The 26,817-nt window shown below is 38.3% G+C and overlaps 1 protein-coding gene and 1 long non-coding RNA gene across 7 annotated transcripts in view; one reads left to right on the top strand and one right to left on the bottom strand.

The window, feature by feature from the left end:
- Positions 1–3,551: 3,551 nt before the first annotated feature.
- Positions 3,552–4,207, bottom strand: LOC140617360 (uncharacterized). Its single transcript, XR_012017603.1, has 2 exons — positions 4,078–4,207; positions 3,552–3,606 (listed from the first exon to the last, which is right to left on the bottom strand). It is a non-coding gene; the product is annotated as an uncharacterized lncRNA (long non-coding RNA).
- A 16,874-nt stretch (positions 4,208–21,081) lies between these two features.
- CHD2 (chromodomain helicase DNA binding protein 2) overlaps positions 21,082–26,817 on the top strand; it is a 119,723-nt gene continuing 113,987 nt past the window's right edge. For 5 of the 6 annotated variants that reach the window (XM_072798586.1, XM_072798599.1, XM_072798593.1 and 2 more), the window contains exons 1-2: positions 23,030–23,898; positions 24,120–26,149. In XM_072798586.1, the coding sequence (XP_072654687.1) occupies positions 26,049–26,149 (101 nt within the window). In that variant the 5' untranslated portion in view covers positions 23,030–23,898; positions 24,120–26,048. Of the gene's footprint in view, positions 21,678–22,019; positions 22,153–23,029; positions 23,899–24,119; positions 26,150–26,817 lie in introns of those variants that run through there. The other variant, XM_072798577.1, reaches the window with a different exon arrangement.

Genomic DNA, 26,817 nt, shown 5'->3' with positions numbered 1-26,817 from the left:
ACCTTCAGTGTGCCTGGCATCCTCTAGACCAGGGACTCTTCCTGCAGGATAAACCTCCAATTTTCTGCTAGGATCAGGGATGGGGTGTGGAATCCCACCCCTGCAGGAATGCAGCTTTTCAAATTGCTTTCATTCAGTTGTCCTTCTTCTAGCCTACGCCTCTACCCTCAGGCCCAAAGATCCCTGATTCTGTGAGTTTCTGAGCCTTTTTAGGTATTTCCAGTATAAGTTGGGTTGCAGCTCCATTTTCTCAGGTCTCCTAAATCAGTTAACCACTCGTTCATCTATTTTTCAGCTTCTGAAATTGTGTTGTTCTTTCCTCTTCTGTTCTCCTTTCCTTATGAGTTTATAACTTAAATATAAAAAAGAGAAGAAAAGAAAGAAAGAAAGAAAGAAAGAAAGAAAGAAAGAAAGAAAGAAAGATTAAAAAAAAGAAGAAAATCTGTTTAGAGCAGTTTTGGGTTGGAGCAAAATTAGTTGCATGCATACCATCTGCCATCTTAGCCTGAAACTTACATGCAGTTATACACAACACTGCTTCCTTTGTGTACTTCCTGCTTCAATTTAAATATCACCTCTTCCGAAAGGCCTTTCTCGACCACTCAACTGTAGTTAGGTCCCCTATAGCACTTATCACTACCTGGTATTTTCTAATTTATGGACTTCTGTCCATTAGAATATAAACTCCATGAGAACAGGTACTCTGGCATCCCTAGCTTGCAAAACGGTACAACAAACACAGAAGAAGTTCATTATTGAGCACGTTATTATAATTGTGTTTGGAAAGGATGTTTTGACTATCAAATGAATGTCAATCCTATGTGTGAGGTACCCTGGGAAAAAGAAAGAAAGACTGCCACATGGGAAGAGGGAGGGGCGTGTGTACAGAAGCAAGACAGAGTTTGCATGTAAATTATGCAGAATATGAGTGGCAAGAGAAACTGCTGACAGCAGGAGCAGAACTACAGGAATCTGGAAAGGTCTGTATTTGAAAACGGTGTCTCTGACTAGAGTCAAGGACATCCTTAATTTCTGTTGAGTCTCCTTCATGAGCTGGGCTGGTCATTGAAGGGAGACATCCCAGGCCAACGTGGCCTCAGAGGATGGAAAACAGAGAGAAGCTGACTTTCCTGGTGTCTCTACTTCTTTAATTGCCACAGGAAGACAGGAGGGTAGAAACAGGGCAACAGACCTGGAGAGCTTCCGGGAAGTAGGGGGCATGGTGGGAAGTCCTGTTCTGCAGTGTGTGAGGCCATGCTATATTGGGAATGAAAGTTGCTGCCCCCATTTTTATGTACCAGGAATCCTTATTATCAACTGGGGACATTTTAGGTGATGTTCACATCCCTGGAGATACTGAGTGTGGTGTGACCTTTATTCCATTAAAAAAAATAATAAAGGGGGATCCCTGGGTGGCGCAGGGGTTTAGCGCCTGCCTTTGGCCCAGGGTGCTATCCTGGAGACCCGGGATCGAATCCCACGTCGGGCTCCCGGTGCATGGAGCCTGCTTCTCCCTCTGCCTATGTCTCTGCCTCTCTCTCTGTGTGACTATCATAAATAAATAAAAATTAAAAAAAATAATAAAGGTGTTTATTGTAATAAATGCAGATGTCACAAAAAGTTATCTTCCTTACAGTGTTAGTTTTTAGCTTGAATTTTAGATTGTTTGAATTTCATTTTTTTCCTTTTCTTTCTTCTTTTTTTTTTTTCTTCTTTCTTCTTTAAAAAGGTAGTACTTTCACATGGTTCAAATTTCAAAAGTCACCAAGGGTCTAAAGGGAAAAGTGACGTTCCCACCCCATTCTCTGCTTCTGAGGTCTCCCTGGAGGCAACTGGTGCAAACAGGTCCTTGTATCCTTACAGAAATATTCTCTGCCCATCCATGTTTTCATTTGGTCACAGTTACATAGGACCAGAACTACTCAGAGCGTACATAGAGGTCTTTCTGTTAAGTGAGCCCAGGGTAAGGGCTCTTCATTTTCACCTGTAAAGAAACAGCAGTAATAGAAGCCAGTGTGACTGGGGGAGGGAGGAAGGGATCTCCTCTCTGTTCATTGGCAGATCACTTTGCATGAAAAGGGACAGGGAAGGGGACAGGATGAGGTCCTCCAGGTGTCAGGTGCTTTTAACTTAGGACAGAGCTAGTCTAGCTTTAACAAGGGATGGTTAAAGACATGGTAAAGATATGGCAAAAGAAATCATGGCTGATGTGTGTGGCAGGGAATAAAGTTTCAACATGGCAAATGACGGCCTCTCTGAATATGTTGTGTGGGATGGAAGCTCAGAAGAAAGCTGTTTTTTGTAAGCCACCCAAGCTGTATCTTCATAAAGGGGAGTCACCCCACAGTTGAGCTGTGGGGGGTCTACAGTCAAAGATGGAATAAAACAAGAGGTGGATGGTTCCGGGGTGGCAGGCCAGGAGATTGACAGTACTAGGGTGGGGCCCACGTGTGGAAATTCAGATAGAATGGACCTGACATCTCCCAAATTGGAGGGAAGCCCAATCTGGAAGGTGAAACATTTCAACAAAGTAGAAGATGGGGCAGCTGGCAAATCAGCACCGAAAGATGGAAGATTCAACTGAACCTATCTGGCAGAGGGGCAGTATTCAAAAAGAAACTGGGAGATGCAGAGGGAATGGGTCTAGAGCCAGAGCACCTGGGCTCAAGCCTGCTTCTGGTGTGCCTCAGCAGTGTGAGCCTGGGCAAGTTAAACTTCTTGTGTCTCAGCTTCCTAATAAAGAAAATACAGGGGAGTAATAATAGTCTCTCATCAGGGGTGCCAAGTTAACCTACAATGAGGACTTAGAACAATGCCTGGCACATAGCTAACTCAATGCTTTTTGGCCCTTACTATTTTTAATCAAGGCCTGTTCAGGCCTGCATCGCCGGCACAGAGTACTTGGTGAAGAATATGGAAAAGCAGAATCATAGATGGATTTCAGGTAGTGGTAGGAAGGGAAAGGGAGTGAATGATAGCATAGCAAGCACACACAAGAAGAATGAAGAAAAAGGGTTCAGGGCGGGACTATTTCAGAGGAAAAGTCTTGTTGCAGGCCTACAGGGCTCAAAGCTAGACTATAAGGGAATGTCTCTTGGAAATTAAATGGAGAAAATTTAATTTCAGTTAAAGAAGTACTCTCTCTGTGTGCCCACTTAGTGCTCAAGTTAAACTGCTAAGAAGGGTGGCCAAGTTGCATAGAAGGAACCCTAAGATCTTTAAGTCAAGAGACTTAGATTCTAAGCTCCGCCCTCCGTAGCTGATGCCCAGGTCAATAAACAGCTGTGCCATTTTTAAAAGAATGGCCAGAGATTGTTCCTAGGCCTGACTGAATATTTAACCTACTGAGTGTAACTCAGGGGCTGAGTCTCAAGAGAATTTAAGAGTTGCCCCCAAGAACCAGCCTCTCAAAGAAATCTGTTAAAACTAAGAGCCTCCGGTGTTCCTTTTCTTTTCCCAAGGTCCCTTGCCAAAAGAAGCAAGACTTCTAAAATGCTGGCAGCCGGAGAGAGCCACTTTTTCTTTTCTCATCCATTTCAGGAAAGTTTAGGTTTTTCGGTTATTCCGTTGAGTGCCGAGATTGCTTCCAGATCACAGTAGGAAGACCTAGTGGGGGGGAAAAAAAAAGTGAGATTTCCCTAAAGAAAATGAAGTTTGTTTCGCTGAATTCTCTGGGAGAAGGCTGGACGGGTAGACTGTGATTGCTCAGGTTAAAACTACGCCTTTAAACAAATAAGTGCCCAGAAGTGGTATGGGGTCCCACCGGGATTATAAAACACTGATTCACGAAGTTCTAAGGACACTGGGCCTGGGAACAGGCTGTCTCATGTAAGTGGGCAACCACACGAAGGTCACTGGCCCTCAAACACACGGCGACTACATGTGGATGACGGGCTAGGGGGAGCCGCTAGGCTGTAAAACCACTGGTCCTGACTTGGTGAGCCTTAGGCAACGACCGGTTGGTGGGAAGAAAAATCTTGAGTTCTACAGCTCAAGATGCGGCTTGTTTGCTCGTCGACCTGTCAGTCATTTTCCTTTTTCTAAAAAAAAGAAGCCCAAATCTGAGCTCAGACACACCGGATTCCGAGCTTTTCCCAGAAGTGCAGCCCTCCCCTCGAGGTCTCCGTACTAATGGCTCTACCCTGGCCTACGCGGCGCCAGGAACCGGCCCCCGACCGCCCCCCTTGCCCAGCCAGGCCGGAGGGGTCCGCACTGCGGGGCGCAAGGCAACAGCCCAGCTCCCAACCCAGAGGTTCCATCACCAGCCAATCGCGGGCTGGTGCCCCTCAAGAAGAGCAGAAACACCGACGGGGGGTGAGTGGCAGTAATGTCCGCCTATCCGAGCGCCTGCAGCCGAGGGGGTGGGAGCACAACCAGCCAATAGAATCGAGGTGGTTGTTGTCAGGAGGGAGGAAGACGCCTGCGAGCGTGCGTGGGGCCGCTCCCGGGAAGGGGTGGCAGGAAGCTCGCGCGGCCAATGGCCGAGGCGGGCGGGCGGCGGCGCGCGTGCGCGCTGGGCCCCGGGGCTGCGGGCGGGAGGCGGGGAGTGGGGGAGGGGAGCGGGCTGGAGCGCGGCGGAGCTGCTGCCGCCGCCGCAGCCGCCGCCGCAGCGAAGAGGCCATGTTGTGTGGTGTGTGGGGCGGGGGGGAAGGAGGAGGAGGGAGTAAAGCCGAGAGAGGAGACGGGAGAGAGACACCACACACACACGGCACAAGATGGCCGGAGAGGCAGCAGCACCGCGAGCTGTCAGGCGCTCCGCCGCGGCCGCAGGGTCGCCGGCCGGCGGGGAGCTGCGCCCGGGCGGTGCGCAGGCCCGCGGGAGCCAAGCGGCGGCGGCTGGGGCGAGGCGGGCCGCGCGCCGGCGTCGGAGCCCGCGCCCGAGGCGCCTGGCGGCCGGGCCCACGACGCCGAGAGCGGCGCTGCGGCAGCGGCCGCGGAGGCTCCCCGGGGCCCCGGCGGCTCGACCCGGCGCGGGCGGGAGGCTCGGGCGGGCGGCCCCGCGCGGGACGCGGGTGCGGGCGCCCGGGAGGTGCCGACAGCCGCCTCGGACCCGGTGAGTGGCTCCCCGGCTCCTTTTATTGTCCTTTGTCCTTGGGAGGAAAAGCAAAATGTCCTTGAGCGCGCGAGCAGGAGGGGGCGGCGGGCCGGGCCTCGGCGGCCGGCTCTCCCCGGGCGGCCCCTGCTGGCTCTCCCCGCGGGAGGCGCCGGGGCCGGGGGCCGGGGGCCGGGGGCCGGGGCCGGGGTCGGGCCGGGGGCGCGCGGGGCCCGCCGCAGACCCCACGGGGGGCGCCTCGCCGGCCTGGCCGCCGCAGCCCGGCCGGGAGAGGGGCGGCGGCGGCGGCGCAGGCGGGAGCCCGACGGGGACCGCGCCACACGGCCCCTTTCTGTCCGGGTGAGTTATGTCGCTGTGGAGGGTGAGGGGCAAGAATTCCTTTCAGGTTCTCCAGCCGGGGAGCTTTTTAACCCCCTTCCGGCGAGGTGGAAGCTCCTCTTCATGGTGGAATTTTAAAAGAACAATGGAAGCCTGACTACGTTCGAACAAAAATAAAACTTGTTTTTTTTTTTTCCCCCCCCTTTTGGGTGTTGGCTTTTAACTCTTTGCAAGCCGATTTTGAAAACGGCTGCGGTGTTAGGGCTGGGAAGGTACTTGCTGCTTATTAAAAACCCTTATGACGTGAAGGTTGTCTTTTTAAAAACGCAAGTGGGAGAAGTGCCGCTGGCATTTCAGAAATTACGAAGATAAGTTTACTGGGCCGTCAAGGCTGTTTGGTGGAAATCGGTTTTAATTTCAGTGCTAGACGATGACGTTTGACTAAGATAGTTTGTGTTATCGATTAGTTATGCCAAGATTAGGTGACATTCTTGATGCTTGAATAACGATTAAATAGACTGTTCGGTACTTTTTAAAAGGTCGTCAGGAGCCGTTATCTGTAACTTAATCACACCTGAATGTTAGAACGTACTTGGATCCGTTCCTGGACTCCTAAAAGTTGAAGTTAGCACCATTTTATTGTTTTTAAGAAATAATGTACGTTGGCACAAGCCACGGTCGACAAAACTTTTACAAAGGAATATTCTGACGCCCAAATCTCTTTGTGAAGTTACTTTCTCGTAGTGTAAATATTAAAGTAGGACTGTTCTCGGTAATGGGCGATGAAGAGGAGCCATATTTGTTGCATTTGTTGCATGCATAAAAATCTAGATATGCTCAAAACGGAACAGTAGTTTAATAATAAATCCTGCTTTCTCAAAAATTTGCAGAGTCCTCTGTAGTTCTGAGTCTAAAAGAAAATCGAGGGGGGATTTAAGTTTAATGGTTTGAAGAACAGACCGCAAATGCACAAACCTTTGTGTATTTTAGAATATTATTTGTCTTCATTCTGCGGTAGCTGTTGTGTTGTAAAGGTGCAGATCTGCGTAAAAATAGTGTCGGGCAGATTTACGTAGTACCTAGAAAATCAGAGTTACTGGTGTAATCCACTGTATTTCTGATGGTAATTTTGTCAGTGAAATTGTTTTATGTTCTGAATAGCATTCATATAGTCCTACATGTTACATCAGTTGCGCATATCTTGATTTTACAGAATCTTAGGTGCTCATGTTGGTTCTTCAAAACAACAATTTTGAAATTTGTGAACACTGAAAGTAGTTTTAAATGTATATTCGGAATCTTTTTTTCGGGCTCCTTTTTTTGAATGGTGAAATGCAAAATAATTGTTAGCATTTTAACCTCATAAGATCTTTTTACGGGAGAAATGGGGGAAGGGAGAGACTGAAAAAATGTTCAAGACCCTGGTTTGAAATTGAATAAAGGTCATAGATACTACATGTTTTAGACTTGCTTAAAAGACAAAGCTCATATCCCACTTGGTGAGATCAAATAACTTGTGGTTTAAAAATTTAAAGTAACCAGTAGCCATTTTAACTTGACCAATTTCTCCTGGAGGAGTTAATTTTTAATTGCTTATAATTGTAAAAGGTATTTTCTAGATGGTAATGGAAATTTTAAGATGATTTCGATTCTTAAATGGCAAACTTTTGTGTATTGCCTGGCATCAAAAGAAAAAATAAAAAAAAAGGTTATAATCCTAAATCTGTCTGAAGATGTGAATTTTCTGTAGTTTATTGAATCTCAGTGCTTTAATATCTAGTGTTTGTCCATGCCACTAAAAGATGAGGACAACAAAGACTGATGTGTTACTAAGAAATAACTGCAACATTAAATGTAAAGGTGGTGTCTTAAGCTGTCCCCAAATTTGTTCATAGATCGTGTATTTGGAATATTTTCTCATTGTTTTATCACACTGAAACTTTGGCCAGGAAATGTATAAAAATCAAAACGTTGATATCATCTTTTTTTTTTTTTTTTTTTTTAAGGTAACCTAACAAGATTAAAATTAAATTGGTTGATGATGGTTCTGAACAAATACAGCCCTTTTATTTGAGGTAAGACCATAAATTTTTATTACTTTCACTTAAAAATAAGCCTATTTGGTTTTTATTTTGCTCTTTAGTAATTTATATTTCTAGTAAATAGTGATGATAAGTATGAATATACTAAATAGCTGAAATAATTTTGCCAAACCTTTAAACCTGTCTATCGAATGAAAAGTATATGTGCTTAGCCGTTGTAACTTAATGTGCCTTTTGAATAGTTTAAAATCCTGAAGGTCTCTTAAGCCTTTGTTTAATTTTGGGAACAAGAAAAGACTGATTATATTTTGAGAAAAACTGAACCAAAGATACATTTTTTTTCTTTCTAATTCTCTAGTGTACTGTGCAAACTAATTTTTTAAGTATTTAAAGATGAAATTTTTGGAAAATTTGAGCTAGTCAGTATTCATAGTAGTTCATTTTAGGGAAGAACATTTTAAAAATCAAGTTTTGTGAGCATGGATTTTAGTTTTTGTTCTCAATTATATAATAAAAGTTTTAAAACACTTACTCCTACTTGCTATTTGTTGTTCCATCAATAAATTGTTTAGAATATTGGTGTGTGTGTTTTTCTTTTCTCCTCCAAAAGGTATGCCATTTTGAAGACTGAGATCCATGGAGTTTTATCCTTGAGTATATAAAAGGAAATATTTGCTAAAATCTTTATTTTATATAGCAAGTAAGTAAATGTTTTATTCAACATCTGAAATTTAATAGCTACCAACATTTGAGAAGGAAAATATCACTGAAGTTTGTCAATGAAACATAAAATGTAGACTGTTTATCTCAAAAAGGAGATGAGGAAAAAGCCCATCAAATTCCTTTACCTTACATCAAAGCACTTTTGTATTCTATTAAACAGTTGATGTATGTAGTTTATATCAGCAATAAGACATTCAGTACTTTTCAGTATTATATTGCATCAGGATTATGGTTAAATCAGTAGTTGAATTATCAGCATCATATGGCTTTATAATCTGAAATTCTTAAGCCTTTTTTTTTTTTTTTTTGACGATCTAGATCATGTTTTTGAAAGGGCCTAGAATTTTCCCTTTGCTGATCTTACAGTTCTTAAAAGAAGTATATTTTTAAAATTGAAGACACTTTCACATTTCAGTTCTTATTAATGGATTTAATATATTTTACTTGTCTTTATGATTTTGTTTTCAAACAGGTACTAAAATGAGTTATCTTATAGGAAATTAGAATAATACATCTAAAGAGACTTGTAATTTATAGCTTAGTAAAATTATTTTTAAAACATAAAAGGAAAATAATTTTCAACATGTATGGGATAGTTTGATACCTTAAAACTAGATATGTGAATGAAAAAAATACATCTGCTAATATTTTTCAAGAAATGTTCTTTTTGAGTTAACACTGAACATGGAAATTACTGTCAAGCTGATGTTAGGGATTTAGCAGAGAAATATGTATATATAGTAAAAAAGATATCTTAGGATATTTTAAGAATAGCCAAATAAGTAATATGAAGGCAAATTTATCTTTACCCTTGAAATCTTTTATATCTTGATGTTGGCTTATTGTATTCATTGAAATAGGTGATAAAGGTAATATTTTTGTTGCGTTTGTTCTAGCTTAATTTTTGCTTTTCAGTCATTTTGCGATTTGATCAAATTTGTGTATATTTTAGTGTGCAAAAGAAAACTAAATGTTAGACTTTTAACTATAGTGTTTTTAAAGATCTAACATACAAACGCTTTTCATTTTAACCTTTAACACAAATGCCAAGGTTAGGGTTTCTTGTATGCAAATGATAGGATATTAGATTAGTATTCAGCTGTGGTTGTGTACTATTGTAAAAACTGAGAATTGGGCACTCTTATAAAAACTGAGAATTGTCCTCTTAATCACAAGTGTATGTGAAGTATAATGTAATTTTAAGTACAAATCAGCAATAAATTGATGGCTACCGAAGATACAGTTTGACCCATTAAAATAAAAAATGAATGGTCAAGGTTAGAAATGTTAAATGATGATTTTTATTTTTGTTTTGTTTTTTTATTCCAGTATCAATAAATATTAAAAAAAATCTAAATGGTTTAGTAACTTCTAAATTAACCCCCGAATCTAGTGGAATACAACTTCCCTTTTATCACCAACAAGATAAAGGATTATAGCAAATCACATTCTAAAAAGGTCTTAACATGTATTTTGACCTTCATGATGATGCTTATATTCAGTGGTCTGATATTTGCTGCTTGAATCATGCTTGTAAAATGGGCAGTATGTTTGATAGACCAAAGTAATGGACAAATTTCATTTAAAAAGTAACATTTACTTTACTAACTGTATTTTGCCTAAGAACTAAGGTGACGCATTTTTATTTTGGCATTTTGAACTATTAAATCATAAAAATCACTTGATTGAATTGGTGACAATGTTTTATTGCATTTGTCACTATGGTACTATTTAAAAAAGTACCTGAAATTCCACAGAAATGAAAGCAGCCATGCTCATAGTTAATTACAACGTTTTCATGAACTATGGTGTGCTACTTAGAGGCTACATTATATGATACAGGTAACTTTGAATATAAATTTTCTTCCAAGTTGAATTCTCTGTTATTTGTAGTTTTTTGATTGCTTAAAAATTTGGACTGGACAACCAATTAATTTACTTTCTGTCCTCCAAGATTTTTTGTTGAGAGATGTAAGGGGGAATAAATAATAAGAGGACATCTTCATCTTCATTAATGAGTGGTGTGTGTGATAGAGTGGAAAATACAGCTGTGATTCAGCAATCTGGAGGGGAGCTTCTAAGTGTAGATTAGCCCTGTAATCTTGACATTGACTCTGGACCTTAGTCTCCTAATCTACAGAAAGTATTTGTAGTTTCTAATCTCCTAAAATACTTTTAGTCCTTAATTATGTGATAAAAATATTAAAGAGTATCTTATTCCTATATACAGGGAATAATTTGTAATTTTTGCATTAGAAATGCTGTTTCTGTGAAGAAATGATGTGAATAACGTGATATATAGTGTACCTGACTCTTCATGGTAGACATTCTAAAATATTAACAATATAAATGCAGAAGGTTGACTTTAAAAAATAGTTACGGTGTGAAATTGTATTTAAACGATTGAGATTTAGAATGCTGCAATAACAAATTTGTTGGATTTTTTTTTCCCCCTAATTATTAGATACACTTGAAATTTTAGTGTATTTAATGTAACATTTGTAGCTGGCTATCACAGTTCTTTATGAGAATTCATCATTTATATGTTTGACATAATTAATTTCCTTTAAGAAATTTTTATGCTTCAAAGCTAAATATCCTCATTTTACCAACTACTTTGACCTTCCGGGCTGAGCGGCTCAATACAAACTTCTAATTTTCAAATTGGCTGTTATTTCTGAATGTAATTAACCTTTACAATTTAAATTCAAGGATGTTCTGAAGTTTATAAATAGAAACTGTAGGACTTGATTTCATAACATTCAAGTGGCATGTTTCCTACAATCAGATGAAATTTTGATTTGTACACTGTACAAAGCTAGATCTGTGTTTTGGAAAACAATCCTTTGCTTTTTGAAATTAAGCTTTATTTATTTGATAATGAATATTTCCCAAACAACGAATTATACCCTTAATGTATACTACATAGTGAATTAAAATGATCATAATCATTTTGATTTAGATGATCAAGATAGTTTGCTTAACTTAAATGGTTTCTGAGCTGACTTATGAATGTTAATGACTTTACTGCTACATTATTTTTGTGGAAGATTTCATATATTTTACAGTACTCAGGTATTTTTTTTTTAAAGATTTTATTTATTCGTGACAGAGAGACTCAGGTATTCGTACTTGAAATGTAAAAATTGTTCTAGGGACTTTCAAAGATTAAAAGGTGACAAAATTTTTTAAGAAAAGCACAAGTGGGGTAATAAAGATAGGAGTCTGCCTTTAAAAAGGATCAGGGGATCCCTGGGTGGCGCAGCGGTTTGGCGCCTGCCTTTGGCCCAGGGCGCGATCCTGGAGACCTGGGATCGAATCCCACGTCGGGCTCCCGGTGCATGGAGCCTGCTTCTCCCTCTGCCTGTGTCTCTGCCTCTCTCTCTCTCTGTGTGACTATCATAAATAAATAAAAATTAAAATAAAAAAAGGATCAGGAGTCAAAATGTACATTGCACCTATAATTTTATATTAAATGAGAATCTATAATATTGCAAGATATTAAAGGTAGGGAGGAATAATAGCAAAATTACCAACTTTTGTAGATTGCTTAAGCCAAGCTTGGCTCCTCCCTGCCCTTTTTAAAGGAAGGCAGAGTACTACTTTCTTAGTTTTAGGGAAGGAGATAGTATGGTAGATTACATTGGTGTCAGTAATTTTTGAAGTGATGCAAAGTGAGATCCAAGTCCTTTTTTTTGCTTCTGGTGGAGTGAGGCACATACTCTTACTCATAGTAGCTTTTTTATCTTCAGACCAGTGTGAAGGATTTCCCTCATATTCTTTTACCAATGAAAGTCAATGCCACCTTTCTCTTAGGAGTTAAATCAGTTTAGTTCACTTGATTTAATATTTGTCTTTGTTCACAAACTATTCCTTATTAAAGTCAGATTAAATTTGGAAGCTTAAAGGTAAATAATGCTGTTTCTTGTAAACTACTTGATTTGTTAACTTGGTGGGGGAGGATATTTTATTTAGCATCTAAAGTCTTAGAGATAATTTTTAAGTAGATCTTTATTTATTATGATTAGTCAAAATGACTTAAGGGATTTAGATTTGGTAGTATAATCAGGAACTTTTCTTATAATTTGAAAATTTGAAATCCTAGTCCTGTAACAACATTTAAGTAGGTTTTAATTTAAATCCTAATCTATTGTGCATTCTAAAAGTCCTTAAATTACTTTTTTTTTTTTTTAAGATTTTATTAGAGTGCACATGCACAAGCAGCCTGGGGTGGCAGGAGGGAGAAGCAAACTCCCTTCTTATTGATCAGGGAACCCAACCTGGGCCCAGGGATCCTGACCTGGGGCTCCAGGATCATGACCTGAGCAGAAGGCAGACGCTTAATCACTGAGTTACCCAGGCGCCCCAAATTACTACACTTTAATATTGAACTTGGAGCTTTTTTGATATCGTTACATGTTATGATTTTTATAATCATACTTAAGAGCAGAGTGACTAAAAAAATACATATCTTAATTCAGAGGGCATTTGAAACAAACATTATTTTCCATGTTTAGTTTATGGGGCATTTCCATCTAGTGAACAGCATGGATACGAGACTTTTGTTATCAATTACAGATTTTATTTGGGGACAAAGAGCACATGGGCTGGGGGAGGGGCAGAAGGAGAGGGAAAAACAGACTGCCCGCTGAGTGGGGAGCCTCATCCTATCCCAGGACCCTGAGATTATGACCTGAGCTTAAGGCAACATTAACCAGCTGAGTCACTCAGGTGCCTCCCCTCAGTTAGATATCTTAAAAAGAGTGTTGCTTGAGTAGGTCAATACAGTTGGTAATAAAAGTTGTTTGAAATTTTGTCTAAAGTTTCCTTTCTCTTTACCTTAAAATAGTTGGATTAAAGTATTTGATGATGTAAAATAATAGGAGGATGATAATGAGTGAGAAACATGACCCTGTAGGTGGATAATGGAAATTTTCTTTCAGAAGTCTTGAAAGTGGGGAGGGTGGGGTCCCTGGGTAGCTCAGTTCGTTAAGGGGCTGCTTTTGGCTCAGGTCATGATTCTGGGATCCTGAGATTGGCCAGTGTTGGGCTTCCTACTCAGTAGGGAGTCTGCTTCTTTCTCCCCTTCCTGCTTGTTTGTACTCTTTCTCATTGTCTCTCTCTCTCAAACAATCTAAAAAAAAGAAAAAAAGAAAAAGTCTTAAAAGTGGATTAGATGAACAACCAGAAATAGCGTGGTTCTGTACTGTTAAGAAGTGTTGTTGGGCTCTTTTAAACAACTAGTTCTCCACCCTGATTGCTCATTAAGTCTAGGGAGACCAGATTTTATCTACTCTGTTGGAGTTCTTGGGGACTGAGACTTACCCATGGTTTTTAGAGTAACTTACTCTGCAGGTAAGCCTCCTGTACATCCAGATTTAAAATCCTCGGGATTAGAATTTACCTTATGCTTGGACTATACTGTTCAACAATACATAAATGTCTTGGTTTTCTGATGAATGATCCTTAGGTTGAAGTTTGGGAAAAAATCATGGCATTTTAGTAGTCTTTTTATCTTTTTCTATGCATAAAATTAGGTTATTTTTGTTTTCTGCAGAAATGTGAATCCAGAGACTGAATTCTCTAAAGGGCCTGTACAACGTAATAGATGTTGGTGGAAGCATTTAGTAAGTTTTATTTAATTTTCATGTTTCTGTTTCTTAAGTTTTCAATGACTTTGGAAATTTGAATAATTGAGTCAGTTGGAGAAATATAAAGGGATTTAGTGAAGCTCAAAGCAGTACTACAAAAAATAAAATCTATGGTTAGATGTGTGTGAAGTTGATTAAAATTTTGCTTATTGGTTTAGTCCGTTTTTTTGTTTTTTTTTTCTTAAACTTTGATAGAATGCAAAGTAATGTTTCTAACATTTCATTCTAGATCTGGGTATTGATAAACTCTCCTGTGTTTGTAAATAAAGTTTTATTAGAACACAGCTACACTCTTTTATTTATACATTGTTTCCTTTGCCACAATAGCTGCAGAGTTGAGAATAATTGTAGCTAATGGTCACAAACCCTGAAAGGTTTATGCTATCTTGTTCTGTAAAGAAAGCTTACCTGTCCATGTCCTAGACCCATTTCTTGTGTCAACTTAATCCTTTCTATGTAGAACTTCAAAAAGAAGCCCTTGGGTTTTCTTTTGGTAACAGAACATAATTTTTCATGAATTTCAATGTAAAAATTATAGTAAATAAAGTAGTTCTGAACTTTGCTTAAACTTGAAAGCCCAACAAAAAGTTCTTTTCACACTGGAGTTATCTTTTGGTATTAGAAGACTTGGTTACTACTACTGTGAAATAGTTATTCTAACCTACAACATGAGAAAAAACTATAGAAATGAATTTGGCTGAATCCTCTAAAGGATTTATTTATTATGACAACTTTTGAGGTATGATAATTACATACCGGCTGTTTCATAAATACTTTTGAATCACATTTGAGAATGTAAATTCTAAATGATAATATGGCTTCTAATTAGTACTTCAACTTACATTATATAAATGGCTACTAGATCCTGCATAAGGGTGAAGTTCTGGGGTTTCGTTACATTTTGATGGGAATGGTAAGGGCAGAGATGAAAACTTTCCTAATGTACAATTACTGATCTCATGCCTCATATTTTAAAGAGATTAATTGCCTGGCACATAGTGGATGCTCAGTAAATAAACTTGATTTTTGGTATATCATTTGTTAAACATTATTTATCAACTAGTGGTTTAGGTCTAATTGGAAAACAAAGTTAAATTTATTATTAAAATTTATATTTTAATGCATTAACTATGTCTGAAAACTAAAACTGTGACTCAGTAAAGATTAAAAGGGATAAGAAACTACAACTTTCTGTCTCAACACGTACATTTTGTCAGACTATAAACTAATACAGTGACAGTGAGGAAGATTTGTTGGATTGTAAAGCCTTAGATGATTCTTTTTCTTAGTTACCATAATTGATCTTATTCTCTTAGAGATCAAACAATTTTGTAGTTTTTATTTAGGACCCAAACTTATTAATGCATTGTAATCCTGTTGAGGATTCAAGCTACTTTTGGTAGTAAGACAATCTATGTAAGTTCACGATTAAATATTTCCAAATTTAAAGACCAGAACAAGGAAGACTAAAATCCAGTCATAAGCACCAAGAATCTTAATTACGTGATGGGAAGAATCAATTTCTACTCCTTATCATTACTTTATATTTGTCCTTTTGGTTTTGCAGTAAGTATTTGAGTTTTGAAGTGATGTAAATTAACGTTAATGTTTTGTGGCATTATTAGAGACACCTGCTTTAAAATTAAGAATCAAAAAAAAAATAAAAGAATCATTAATCATTTCTTATTCCTTGTAATCCTTCCTCCCTGTCCCCCACATTTTTTTTGCTATTAAAAAATGGGAGTTTGCTGGGAAGTAGAGGTAAGGAGATTGCTTATGCTTACTTTAGGGGACCCCCTCGTAAACCCAATTTAGTAATTGGATTGCTGAATTGCATTTCAACTGATTGCTTACTTTTCAGCTAACTTAATTTTACAATGTCCAGTGATTTTGGAACAAACTTACTGAATTAGAATTTTGAGAGATTTCCTTGCTCAATTTTCTATTCTTAAATTTCTGGATGTACAATATTTAGGGATTTTAAGAGATAGCTGTTAGTACCTTCTTATTCTTACCATAGAAACTTACTTTTGCTTTTGAGAATTTTCTTAGAACAAACAATTTTCCTTAAAAAGGAGATCTAAACTATAAACATCAGAGTGGAAAAATTTTACCTGTTCATAGAATGATCTTGAAGCCTGTATATAAAAACACAAAAGATCTAGGTCTATTTGATGATGGAATTCTAGATCAGACCATCTTTTCAGTATGTCTACAGTAATTCACAAGTTATTGGAAAGATGTGGAGTAGTAGGGCTTTGATATCTGAACCCTACTCAGTTTTCTGTACTGACCTTATTTTAATGCAAGATTAAATTATCTTTTTAGAGCAGAAAATGTTTTAAATAATTGACCTCATTTATCCAATGGATTTTTCAGAGATCTTGTTGCTATTGGAATATAAACTACTTTGATTAGTAAGGTTAGTTTGTAGATCTTCATGTACTTTGATCAGTGTGGTATATAGGAATAGTAGCTAAATAACATTTATTGAGGTCTTTCTACATGCCAGATAATGTAAAAGCTATAAATGTACTAATTTAATTCTCAGTACTGCCACATGAGGTAGGTACTATATTTCTATTTTACACATGAAGAACTGTGGATTTTGTTACTGAAAAAATACTCAGGCTCACAGAACTCATACCTACTTTCTTTTTTATTTTGTAACAAATTGCATATTTGCAGATTTAGTTTTTGCAAAAATTAGGAATTCCATGAAAATAAATGGCTTACTTATAAATCCCTCATTGGTGTTTTTAGAATTCTTGATAAGTTTTGAGCGCTTTTGCCTGTTAACAAAATTCTCACTTTTGGCTTTCATTGCCTTTGTAGAAGTGCAGACTGACCATGACATTTTTAATGCTCTTGGTAGCATTTACTTGCTTTCTATTTTTAAAGCCATCTTTATATATATATATTTTAAAAATTTTATTTATTCATGAGAGATGTAGAGAGACAGAGACATAGGCAGAGGGAGAAGCAGCCTCCCTGCGGGGAGCCCAAGGCACAGTCATGACCTGAGCCAAAGGCAAATGCTGAACCACTGACCCACGTAGGTGCCCCTTAAAGCTATCTTAAATATAATATGATAGAATGATCAGATTGCTAGTATTTTCTAATTTCTGTTGTCACACCAACTAGTGCATTTTATTGAGTAATTTTAGAATGATTTTAATGTCATCAGGTTTTCTTCTGAAAATTTTTAAAATAATGATTTTAAAGGGAAAATTTGATGTCCTGGATAAATTTTACCTCTTGTCCTGTGACAAAATAATACAAAGCATTGAGTTTATCATTTAATGTACTAATAAACTCAATAAATTGTACCTATAGCCATTTAAGTAATTATAATGTGTTAACAATACATTAGTGTTGTTGATCCATAATATTGTTTACATCCTCCTCTTCCTTTAGAGCTTGATCTTACATTGTAACAATATAGATTGGGGTTGGAATTGTTTTATAATTTAACAGTGCAAGAAAAATGATGGTATTATCTTTATACTTTTGTCCCTTAGTTTTAAGTAATGAATAGTTCAAATGGAAGGTACTTTATTGATAGGAAGAATGAATGAGTTATGTAGTTCTTATTTTAGGGCGGGGGGAAATCAGGAAAGTATGTTGAGGAGAAACATCTTGTATTTCATGTTTATTCCTGATGATGTGACACTCCTTTTTAGTCGTTTTTTGATATGAGTGGCAGTGTCTCTTGGTTGTCAAGTAGTTGACCAAGTAGATACTTATATTGTGTATGTAGACAGCAGTTTAGGAGTTAAGATTTAACTACCTAAAGAGCAAAACTGCCTTATACTTAAATCTCCTAGTCACCCAGACTTTATCTCTACAAATTTAGTTTGAGAGTTGCAAAATTGATGGAGAAGACAGAGTTAAAACTTATTTTTGCAATTATGTTTGCTAATGATGGATCCAGGATCATTAATAGTAGAATATCCTGGCTTCCCACTTAATCCCCTTAGTTAAAATTATTTAAGTAATGGATATGTTTGTGTATGAGGAACATTTGATATTTTGGCAATAGGAGTATTTTACTTGTATTTAATTTGAAATATGCTAGCAGTTCATGGCAAATATTAAATAGGCCAGGTAGATATTTTGCATTTTTGATCATTTTTTACCCTGGTTGCTACTTCTTTCCTGTATTCTCAAATAAGTAGCTGAAGATGCTACCATCTCTGTTGGCCATTTGTGTTATCTAAGCAAAATTAATTAACATCTGTTGGACTGGAAAACTATGCTGTTATCCACTGCTTTGGTTTTTTCTTTTTTTAATCTCAAAATTCATTTCCATAATTAGTTTTATTTGAAGAAGCTTGGAAAGTTTTCTGCACTGAAATTTAAAATCCATAGTGTTGCTGTAATTTAGCTTTCCAGGATTTTGAATTTGAATTTTTGTTTTTACTTCTCATATTGACAGTGTAACAACATTACGTATGTAAAATTTGAGTATTCACTGCCACTTTTTTATAGTTACACATGTATCTGTGACAGTAGAACTTTGTTACTTGTTTGCAGTCTTGCCATGATTCTCTGAGAAGTGTGTAGTACATACAACTTTAGACTTTAATACAGTTTCATAGTTTAAAGCTGTTACAGAATTAAACCTTTGTGTATGGTAAGAGTATCTTCAAGGTGGGTGGATGTTCTCTGTTTGAAGGAATAAGATCATTGGTATTCCAACAGCATTTTTTTCTTTTAATGTTTTCATCAAGCACCCAGTCAGCTTGAAGAGTCTCAAATGGATCCTACCACTGAGAAAACAAGATGGCAGTCCACTATGGGGAATTGAGGAAAATGGATTAATACCAGAGTGCTGTGATAATATACAACCAAGACAGGGTTCTTTTAACATGGATTTCATGAAATGAATGAAGACATAGGTTTCTTACCCAGCACAAATGGACAGTGGATTTGACTTTCCAAAGACTTTTTGTATCATTAAAACAAGTAAATTTTTGACATTTGGAGAAGAAAGATGGCACATTAACACAGATGTTAGTTTGTATGCCTGGAAATTTTTGCAGTTTGATTTGTATGAGTATGACTTTGTGGAATGTTAACTTTAATAAAATTTCTAACACTTTAAAATTTCTCAGTTTGGGCTTTTTTTTTTTTTTTTTTTTTTTTTTTTTAAGCTGAAATTTCGTTAAATGTTCACTTACTGGCTTAACACTTTGACCTTTAGAGTTCCCCAGGGGTAACGTGTACTGAATAAAGCTGGTAAAATGGAAATGGTGTGATGGAAGATGTTTTACTGGGTTCATTAAGATTGGTCTTTTTTTTTTCACAAAATTGTGGAAATTTATTTCAGCATTAAGAAATGGTCGTTTGGTTGAAAAGCTATTTTGTGCTTTCATGAAACATCTTGGAAAATAACTTACCAAGGGGTAATAATAGGAGCTTTAATTTGCCATGAGATTGTAATTAGCTTATAAAACAAAATGCCTTTTGCCTCAAAATTCAGAATGAGTGATAAAATATTTTTATAAGTTATTTTGTGTTGATGGAAAGGGTCTCTTTTACCTATGCTTTTTAATATTATAAATATCTTAGAATATTCATCTGAACATTTAAACATATGCCTCCTGTTTTAATAGTTAATATTAATTAGGGGAAGAGATGTTGGATTTATATGAAAGTGTCCTTAGGGTATTCATAAAGGACTTAAAATTTTGGTGGCAATAATGTCAGTGGTACATTTTATATAAATATGAAATAGGGCTTATAATCTATCTAGTATTTTTCTTACTCTGTTTAGGAATTTGGAATAAATCATACATGTCATGGATTACTGTTTGAGTTCTAGGTAAATGCTGCTGTTCCATTTATTGATAATTGAATAAATACCAGTTTTAGCAACTATTATGAAGATGGGGTAGACTTCATTTTGATACCCCAAATGTCTTGTTGATTCTGTTTTCCCATTATACAGATAACAAGGACTAGTTGAGTTTGAATTTTTTTTTTCTTTTGGTGAGAATCATTTCTTGCGATCAGTGTCAAATACCATAATGCACACATCTCTGGTCAATACATGTGCAGTATTCTCATTGACTGATTTGAGGTGGTTGGTCGTCTAAATCAAAAGTGGAATTTTGAATTTTGATTTTGGTAGAAAATTTATGTTCTGTGGAAAGTACAGAATTGAAACTAGGTTTCGATTATGGATTTTACTACCTAGAGGCAACATTGTTACCTTTGTTAGGTATAAACCCAAAATAGTTTTTTTCAGGGAGGGGAGGATATTGTTCTGGCATAGTCTAATGTTATGTGAGGAAGGCTTATTTCTTTTTGGATTCATGAATGTTTTCTTGGGGTGCTTGTTGAGAGAAAAGTATTAAATAATTTGTTCTTGGCCTTCGTCATTTTGTTTCCGTAGATCAAATGGTGTTGGTATTTAGGAGAATTCACCCTGTGACATTACTTTGATAACTTGCTATCAGATAGGACTAATTGTTATTAATTTGCCATTGTCGAAATGAGGGTATATACTTAGAATTTGATTTGAAATACAAGGGAATGGCTGGGATATATGTGTTCTGTTGGCTTGGAGATGGAGTTTCTTGGGTTTGTTTCCTAAGGGTGCCCATAGTAGTTTCACGCTCTTGAATTTAAGAACTTTGTTTTGTCCGACTCTGTGTGAAGTAAATATATGGTGATTATGAGAGCTTTGGTGAAGTTTGCAAGGTTATATATAATGGGTTAAAGAATTTTATTAAAGGAAAATTGAGATTCTTAGATAAAAGCTAGTTGCCATAATTTTTGCTCTAATGCAACTGAACACTAGGGAGGCGCTGTTGAGTTGTACCCCCGTTTTCCAGTTGGGATGGAAGATTCCCCCTTTAACTTTGTCTTTAGATAATTTTTGGCTTCACAAAGAAGGCAAGACTTGAATTTAATTTATGAAATAGAGGTTTTGCTTTTATTCAGAAACCATTTTACCCCTGGGGGGTTAATTTTTTAAAAGATTAATACTTAAGCTAAGCTTTATATTCTCTAAGAATTATCCCTCTTTCAAAATGGCTTGATAAAACACCACTTCCTGTCCAGAGAGGAAGTTATTTTAGCTCAAGGACTGAAATATTTAGCAGATCTTTAGACAAAAGGAACAAATTACATTTCTCTCTGGCTTAAAAAGGGTGCTTGAGCCAGAGGGGGTTAAGAAACCCTCCCTCCTCCCCTTGATGGGGTGGTCTGGAGGGGCAGGGAGGTGTGGGGGTAGGGGTCCTCAGGCTCCCTGGGATGGAGGATCTTTTTTTTTTTTTTTTTTTTTTTTTTTTTTGGTGGAGATGAAGGGGTGGGTCTATGGTACATCACCTGAGTTGTGGGGTAAATGTAGAGAGTGTCAATCAAAGGCAGAGCTCTCAGAGCTGGGAAGGAGGCTCTAGATGGCGGCTGTGCCTTAGAGAGAGCGCGCTCTGCTCCCTGCCTTCGCCTCACTTTACGCAACTTTCCCTAACTTTCGGGCAGCCTCAGGGGGCCCCCGCAGCCCCCTGCCTCTCCTAGTGACTTACTGGGGTCGATTTGAACCTTTTTAAGGGAGAAAAGCAGCTTTTAGGAGCTTTCTTTTCGTGCCTTGTTGGAAAGAAGCAGCCGTACTGAGAGCCCAGGTCGTTGTTTTTTCCAGCTTAGAAGCCATGGCGCACCTCCATTTTTGTGCGCTCTCCTAATGAGGTTTTTTTTTCTTCCGGACCCGTTTTAGTATTAATTATTGCTTTATTTTTTTGACCAGTTAACATATTGGAGGATTATTGTATTTATTTTTCGTTTTTGTAACGGAGGATTTTGTTTTTATTTTTAATTATTTGGGATCTGCTATTTTTCTACTACTAGATAGGACTCTTGCTCTGGACCTACTACATGGATCAGGTAAGTCCATGATCGTTAGTGATAATTTTAAAGATTTATATGTATAAGTTTGCTTTATTTTCTGTAAATATGAGAAATTCCTGGATGACGCAATAAGATACAGAGATTGTTATTTGTATCCAGTGTGTTACTTTGAGAAACTTTCCTTATTGATAGTGATGATTTCCTCTGTTCGGTTTATCCGTTTTTGTTTTTTTTTAAGGAAAAAATAGAAATGTTTTGTTTTTTGGTGCTTACCGCTGTTGTATTATAACAATATCGTTACATCGTCAGGACTTTGTTCCTGATAATAAAAACCATCGATAGAAGCTGGGACCTTACCTTTCTTTCAACTTTTGACAGTAAATACCTGGGCACAGGACTTCAAAGCAAACACAGATTCCCCCTCCCCCTTAATATTTAAGAATTAAAAGATGATGAGAAATAAGGACAAAAGCCAAGAGGAGGACAGTTCGCTACACAGCAATGCATCGAGGTATGAGCTATCAACTTTCTTCCTTTTTTCTTTTTTTTTGGGGGGGGGGAACCTCAGCTTACATTGTTTACCTTGACAGACAGGGAGAGCTGTCTATTTTATTTTAGTATTTTACTAATTTGAATTCGTTTTTTAAAGCGTGACCTTGAGATTGCTAATATGCCACACCCTAATTTTTTGGTAGCAATTTATGAAAGTTGAGTTGTGACTTAAGGCCTCTTACAGCAGTCAAAAGGTAAGGTACCTTTATTCAAGGGGGCCTTTCCTGCAAACTACAGTTTTTCTGTCAATAAATTTCAGGTTTTAGGTTTTTGTGCTGTAGAAAAATGACCTTGTCGGTTTAGCCATTGCTGCATTGCACCATTTTACATACAAGGCAAATTTTTTCTTTGAAGAATCTAGGATACCCAAACTTGTAACTGAAGGCCATAGAGGAGCCTTGTGGTAGTAAATTATAGTAAATAGACGTTTGAGAAAGTTATATGAATGAAAAAATGTACATTTTAAAATGAAATTGCAAAAAGGACCCTTTGACTGATGCCTCTCAGTTTATATTTTTATTTGACTCTGTATTTCTTTTGATACTCTTGACATTTTAGGAAATTTTGGTAAGATTTATCAAAACCTTTACTCCATGGTTACAGTTCCTGCATTTATGAAATCAAACCTGTGATCACAGAAATCCTGGAATACTCTTAATATACTTCTCTTTTGTGTTTGTTACTGATTATACTTGTATCATTTTGCATTTAAAATATTTTAAGGTTTGCATTTATATACTTATATTCAGACAGTGCTTTTTGGTTGGTAGATGTGTAGTGTCTTATTTTTGCATTTTAGTTGTAGCTGCTTTAAATTTATTGATTTATTTTGACAGAGTCGCCTGGAATGCTTTATCTTCTGAAGCTTACAAATATACTGTTTGTTCAAATCACGATATGTTTCACATTTGTTGGAATCTTATTAGTGACTAAGTAATAAAGCCTCTCAGATGTTTTGTTGTTACGATCTGTATATTAATTTTTTAAAAGTACATATGAATGAGTTTCTTTGACGTGTGTTCTTATAAATTGTCATGTTATGAATTTTAAATCCTACAGTTAAGGATGTGATTAATTATATGATTTTTTCCCTCAATTTTGCTTTTACTTTTATAATTTTATAGAAGTAATATTAGGTTAGTGAATTTGAAAGTTTTGTTGAACTGGTTTATTACAAATGTTGAATTTTATTTATACTTTATTATACTTAAAATATTTTGACCCTTTCTTTTAAAAATACTTTTCCAAATTCTTTTGCAAATTAAGTTGTCACACAATTTGGATTGCTGTCTTTTGAAGTGAATTTGCTCTTGTAATTACCTAGATTTGATTTAGGACAGACAACTTCTCTACTAATCCTAAACTGATTTTTTTTCTGAAAAGTAACGGTAATTTGAAGAACTAGGAATCCCCAGGTGTATTTGACAAATTATTAAAGATTCAGTACCTAAAATTGTTGCTCCCTTGAGTATGTCTGATTTGCATAGTCTCACATAGGTTTTGGCTTATGTAGGGTTTGTGGTTAACATCATTGATGAGACTGCCTTCTAATTTAAAAAATTAAGCAGTGTTGCTCTTCTTTCTTTTAATAATTTACTTACCTAGAAAACTATTTGGAAGTTGTCATGCATCTGCCTGTTGGCAGTGGGAGATTACAGCTTAACAAGGAAGCATGATGTACTGCTCTTTGAATTGATTTTGTCAGGTAGTTTTTTTTTTTTTTTTTTTTTTTTAAAGATTTTATTTATTTATTCATGATAGTCACAGAGAGAGAGAGAGAGAGGCAGAGACACAGGCAGAGGGAGAAGCAGGCTCCATGCACCGGGAGCCCGATGTGGGATTCGATCCCGGGTCTCCAGGATCGCGCCCTGGGCCAAAGGCAGGCGCCAAACCGCTGCGCCACCCAGGGATCCCTGATTTTGTCAGGTAGTTTGATTCACATACCTGATGAATGTTCAAAAATATCTGAGAGACTCCTTGGAGTTTTAAAATAGTTATCTGAAATTGCATACCTTAATACATGTACATAATTATGACATCACTTCCTTTTAAAATTGTAAAGCTTAATGGGATGCTAGTGGTGTTTATTGTGGTAGATGAATGTTAATTTTAGGAAGCTCAAGTTAAGGAGACTGTTCAGGTACTAGTACTTGGTTCCTTAATCTATCACAATTTCTTGCAAGGACCTAGTTTCCATGGCACAAAGTCTAGTGTTCAGGGAATTCTACAAAAATCACTTTTACAGCCTGAGCCACTAGAGAGGAAGGGAGGAGTTTGCAGGTCAAGTAAACTCTGTTCTGAGAATTAGTTTAGGATCTGAAAGGATTGAGTGCAAGTTTAGGTAAACCTGATACTTCACTGTTTTTGTTTGGAAATAATGCAGTGACTTTATAGTTTCTATATAAAGTTTGTTATTACTGTATTCTTTTGTTAATGCTTTTAACTATGTTATATGTTGTATATCCTGATTTCTGAAGATTAAAAAGTTACTTTCAAAAATATGATTTCAAAAATACTTGATCTATCTGTAAAGTTTCTAAATATTAAAAAAAAGTTTTAGTGATGGACATACAGAGAAACCATGTACCACACACTTCTTTCCTAAATAATTGTCAGTGGGGTAACGAGTAATCTTGAAGCTTGGGAAGCAGGAGACCAGGGAATGTGAATGGACCTGTGTGCACACAAAGGTTCTGTGTGTTCTAGGACGCTGCGTTTGCAGTTTTATCTAAAGAACTGAGACAGTTTATTAAATTTATCTCTGAATCGTCTGCCTTTGAACCAGATTTATTTTGACAACCTGCGGTGCGGCAAAAACCTTCTGCTTTTTAATCCTTTTAGCAGTTATGCCGAAAGACTGGGGCTAATTAGAAATGGCATAATGCAGTTGCTCGGGACTGAACAGGCAGTTTTTAAGTGGCAGCCATTTTATGATGCTGATAATTCTTAAGAATCGGGATTTTTGAGAAGACTCAAAATCGAATGTAAACTTGAAATACCAAAACTCCTTCCCCCCCGTCAGCCTTCCGTTTTTTTGGTTCTGTGGTGCTAAAATAAAGGGCAACTTGGTAGTCCGCGCGGGCAGCAGCTCTGTGAGCCCCTGGCATCTTGGTGCAGGTCCAGCTCAGTCACAAAATGGCTGTTCCTTTGTGCCGCAGCGCTGACAGACATACTGCATTGCACTGTGTACTCGCCAAACAGCAGGAAGTTGCCGTGCCGAGTTCAAAGGCCGGCCGGCGCCGGCGCCGGCGCCGGCTGCTGATTGGCTGTGCGCACGCCTGGTAACAGCGGGTCAACAGCGGCGGCCCCCGGCAGGCCCCGCCCCGCGACGTCAGGCGCGTCGTCTCGCCCCTGGGAGGGGCGAACGCAGTGACGTTGGGCTGCGTGCGCCGCCGGGGTGCTTCCTGTCGGTCCTGCGAGCCCTCGGCCTTGGGGCGGAGGGTCGGAAGGGAAGGGGCCGAGCTGCGGCCGGGGCTTTCGGGGGGTGGGGGTGGGGGTGGGGGGCCGCCTCCCGGCCGGTTCGCTTCGGCGGTCCTCTGCGCCCTCCCCTCTAGCCGTCCGCACCCTGCGGCGTGTGTTCCTCGGCCCGTCCCTCGGAAGGGCGCTCCTTTCTTAGGAGCGGCTTCTACTTTGGGACGAAGTAAAAGCCGCTGATCGAAAAACCTGTGGGGTTTGACTTTTTTTTTTTCCGCTTTCCTTTCTCCTATCCTAGCGGATTTTTTTTTTCCTTTTCCCGTTCAGTGAAGAGATTAGTGAGCTTAATCTTCTCATCACTGACCAAAACCGTTTCTCTGTCAGGAAATATTTTTGTTGAAAGTGTGACGTCCCAGCGGGTGTTAGAGCTGGTGTCTAATCATGGCTCATAAACAAAGGGACGGTTATGTGAACCTGTCCCCGTGCATTTTTACTTGGTGCCACGCATTTTCTCAGTTGGCATTTGATGGAGGAAAACTCAGGTCAGTATGTGCAAAGTGATTTATTTTTAAGACTACGGGATACGTAGAAACCAGTGTTAGGAGTTTCCACTTAGCACGACGACGTTAACTTCAAAAATGACAGAAAACAGCATGTGAGGCACCCGTTAGTGTGCGCACAAGTGTTAGGAAGAAAACCGCTCCTTCCAGGTGTTGGTAGCAGTGTGCCAAGGAGCCGCGACGCCCCGAAACTCAGTTGATGGAACGAAGCACTTGGAAGGCCTTGGAAACCTCTCAAGCCCCCGGTTCTTGGGTATTCTAACTCGGTCCTGGTAATTGTTAATAAAACGCTTTGGTTGTGTTCGGTCTGGTTGGGAAAGCTTTGGCAAGGATTTCTGGCTCTAAAAAAAAAAAAAACCAAACAAAAAACCCTAGTTTAGCAACGATTATTTCATGATTGAGTCGCACGTAATGAATTTAAGCACGAAGAGAAGGCTGTACTGTTTTCCTACTGTGCCCTGACGAAAAGGTTTTGTTTTCCCCCCTCTGCTATTGGAGTGCTGTTGGCAGTCACGGGAGGGAGTCGTCAGGTACTGGGCCTATTTCAGAAGTTCCTTACTGAGTGAGAGATGCTGTCTCCAGAGAGATGTGGATTGTAGGTAGACAGGTTTACCTGAGCATCTTTCACGTTTCCGAATGAAGTTTTAAAA

This window comes from Canis lupus, chromosome 2 (genome assembly GCF_048164855.1).
Source record: "Canis lupus baileyi chromosome 2, mCanLup2.hap1, whole genome shotgun sequence".
Classification (NCBI taxonomy): Eukaryota; Metazoa; Chordata; class Mammalia; order Carnivora; family Canidae; genus Canis; species Canis lupus.
Note: the sequence above shows the minus strand (reverse complement) of the source record. Positions and strands in the feature narration are given on the sequence as shown.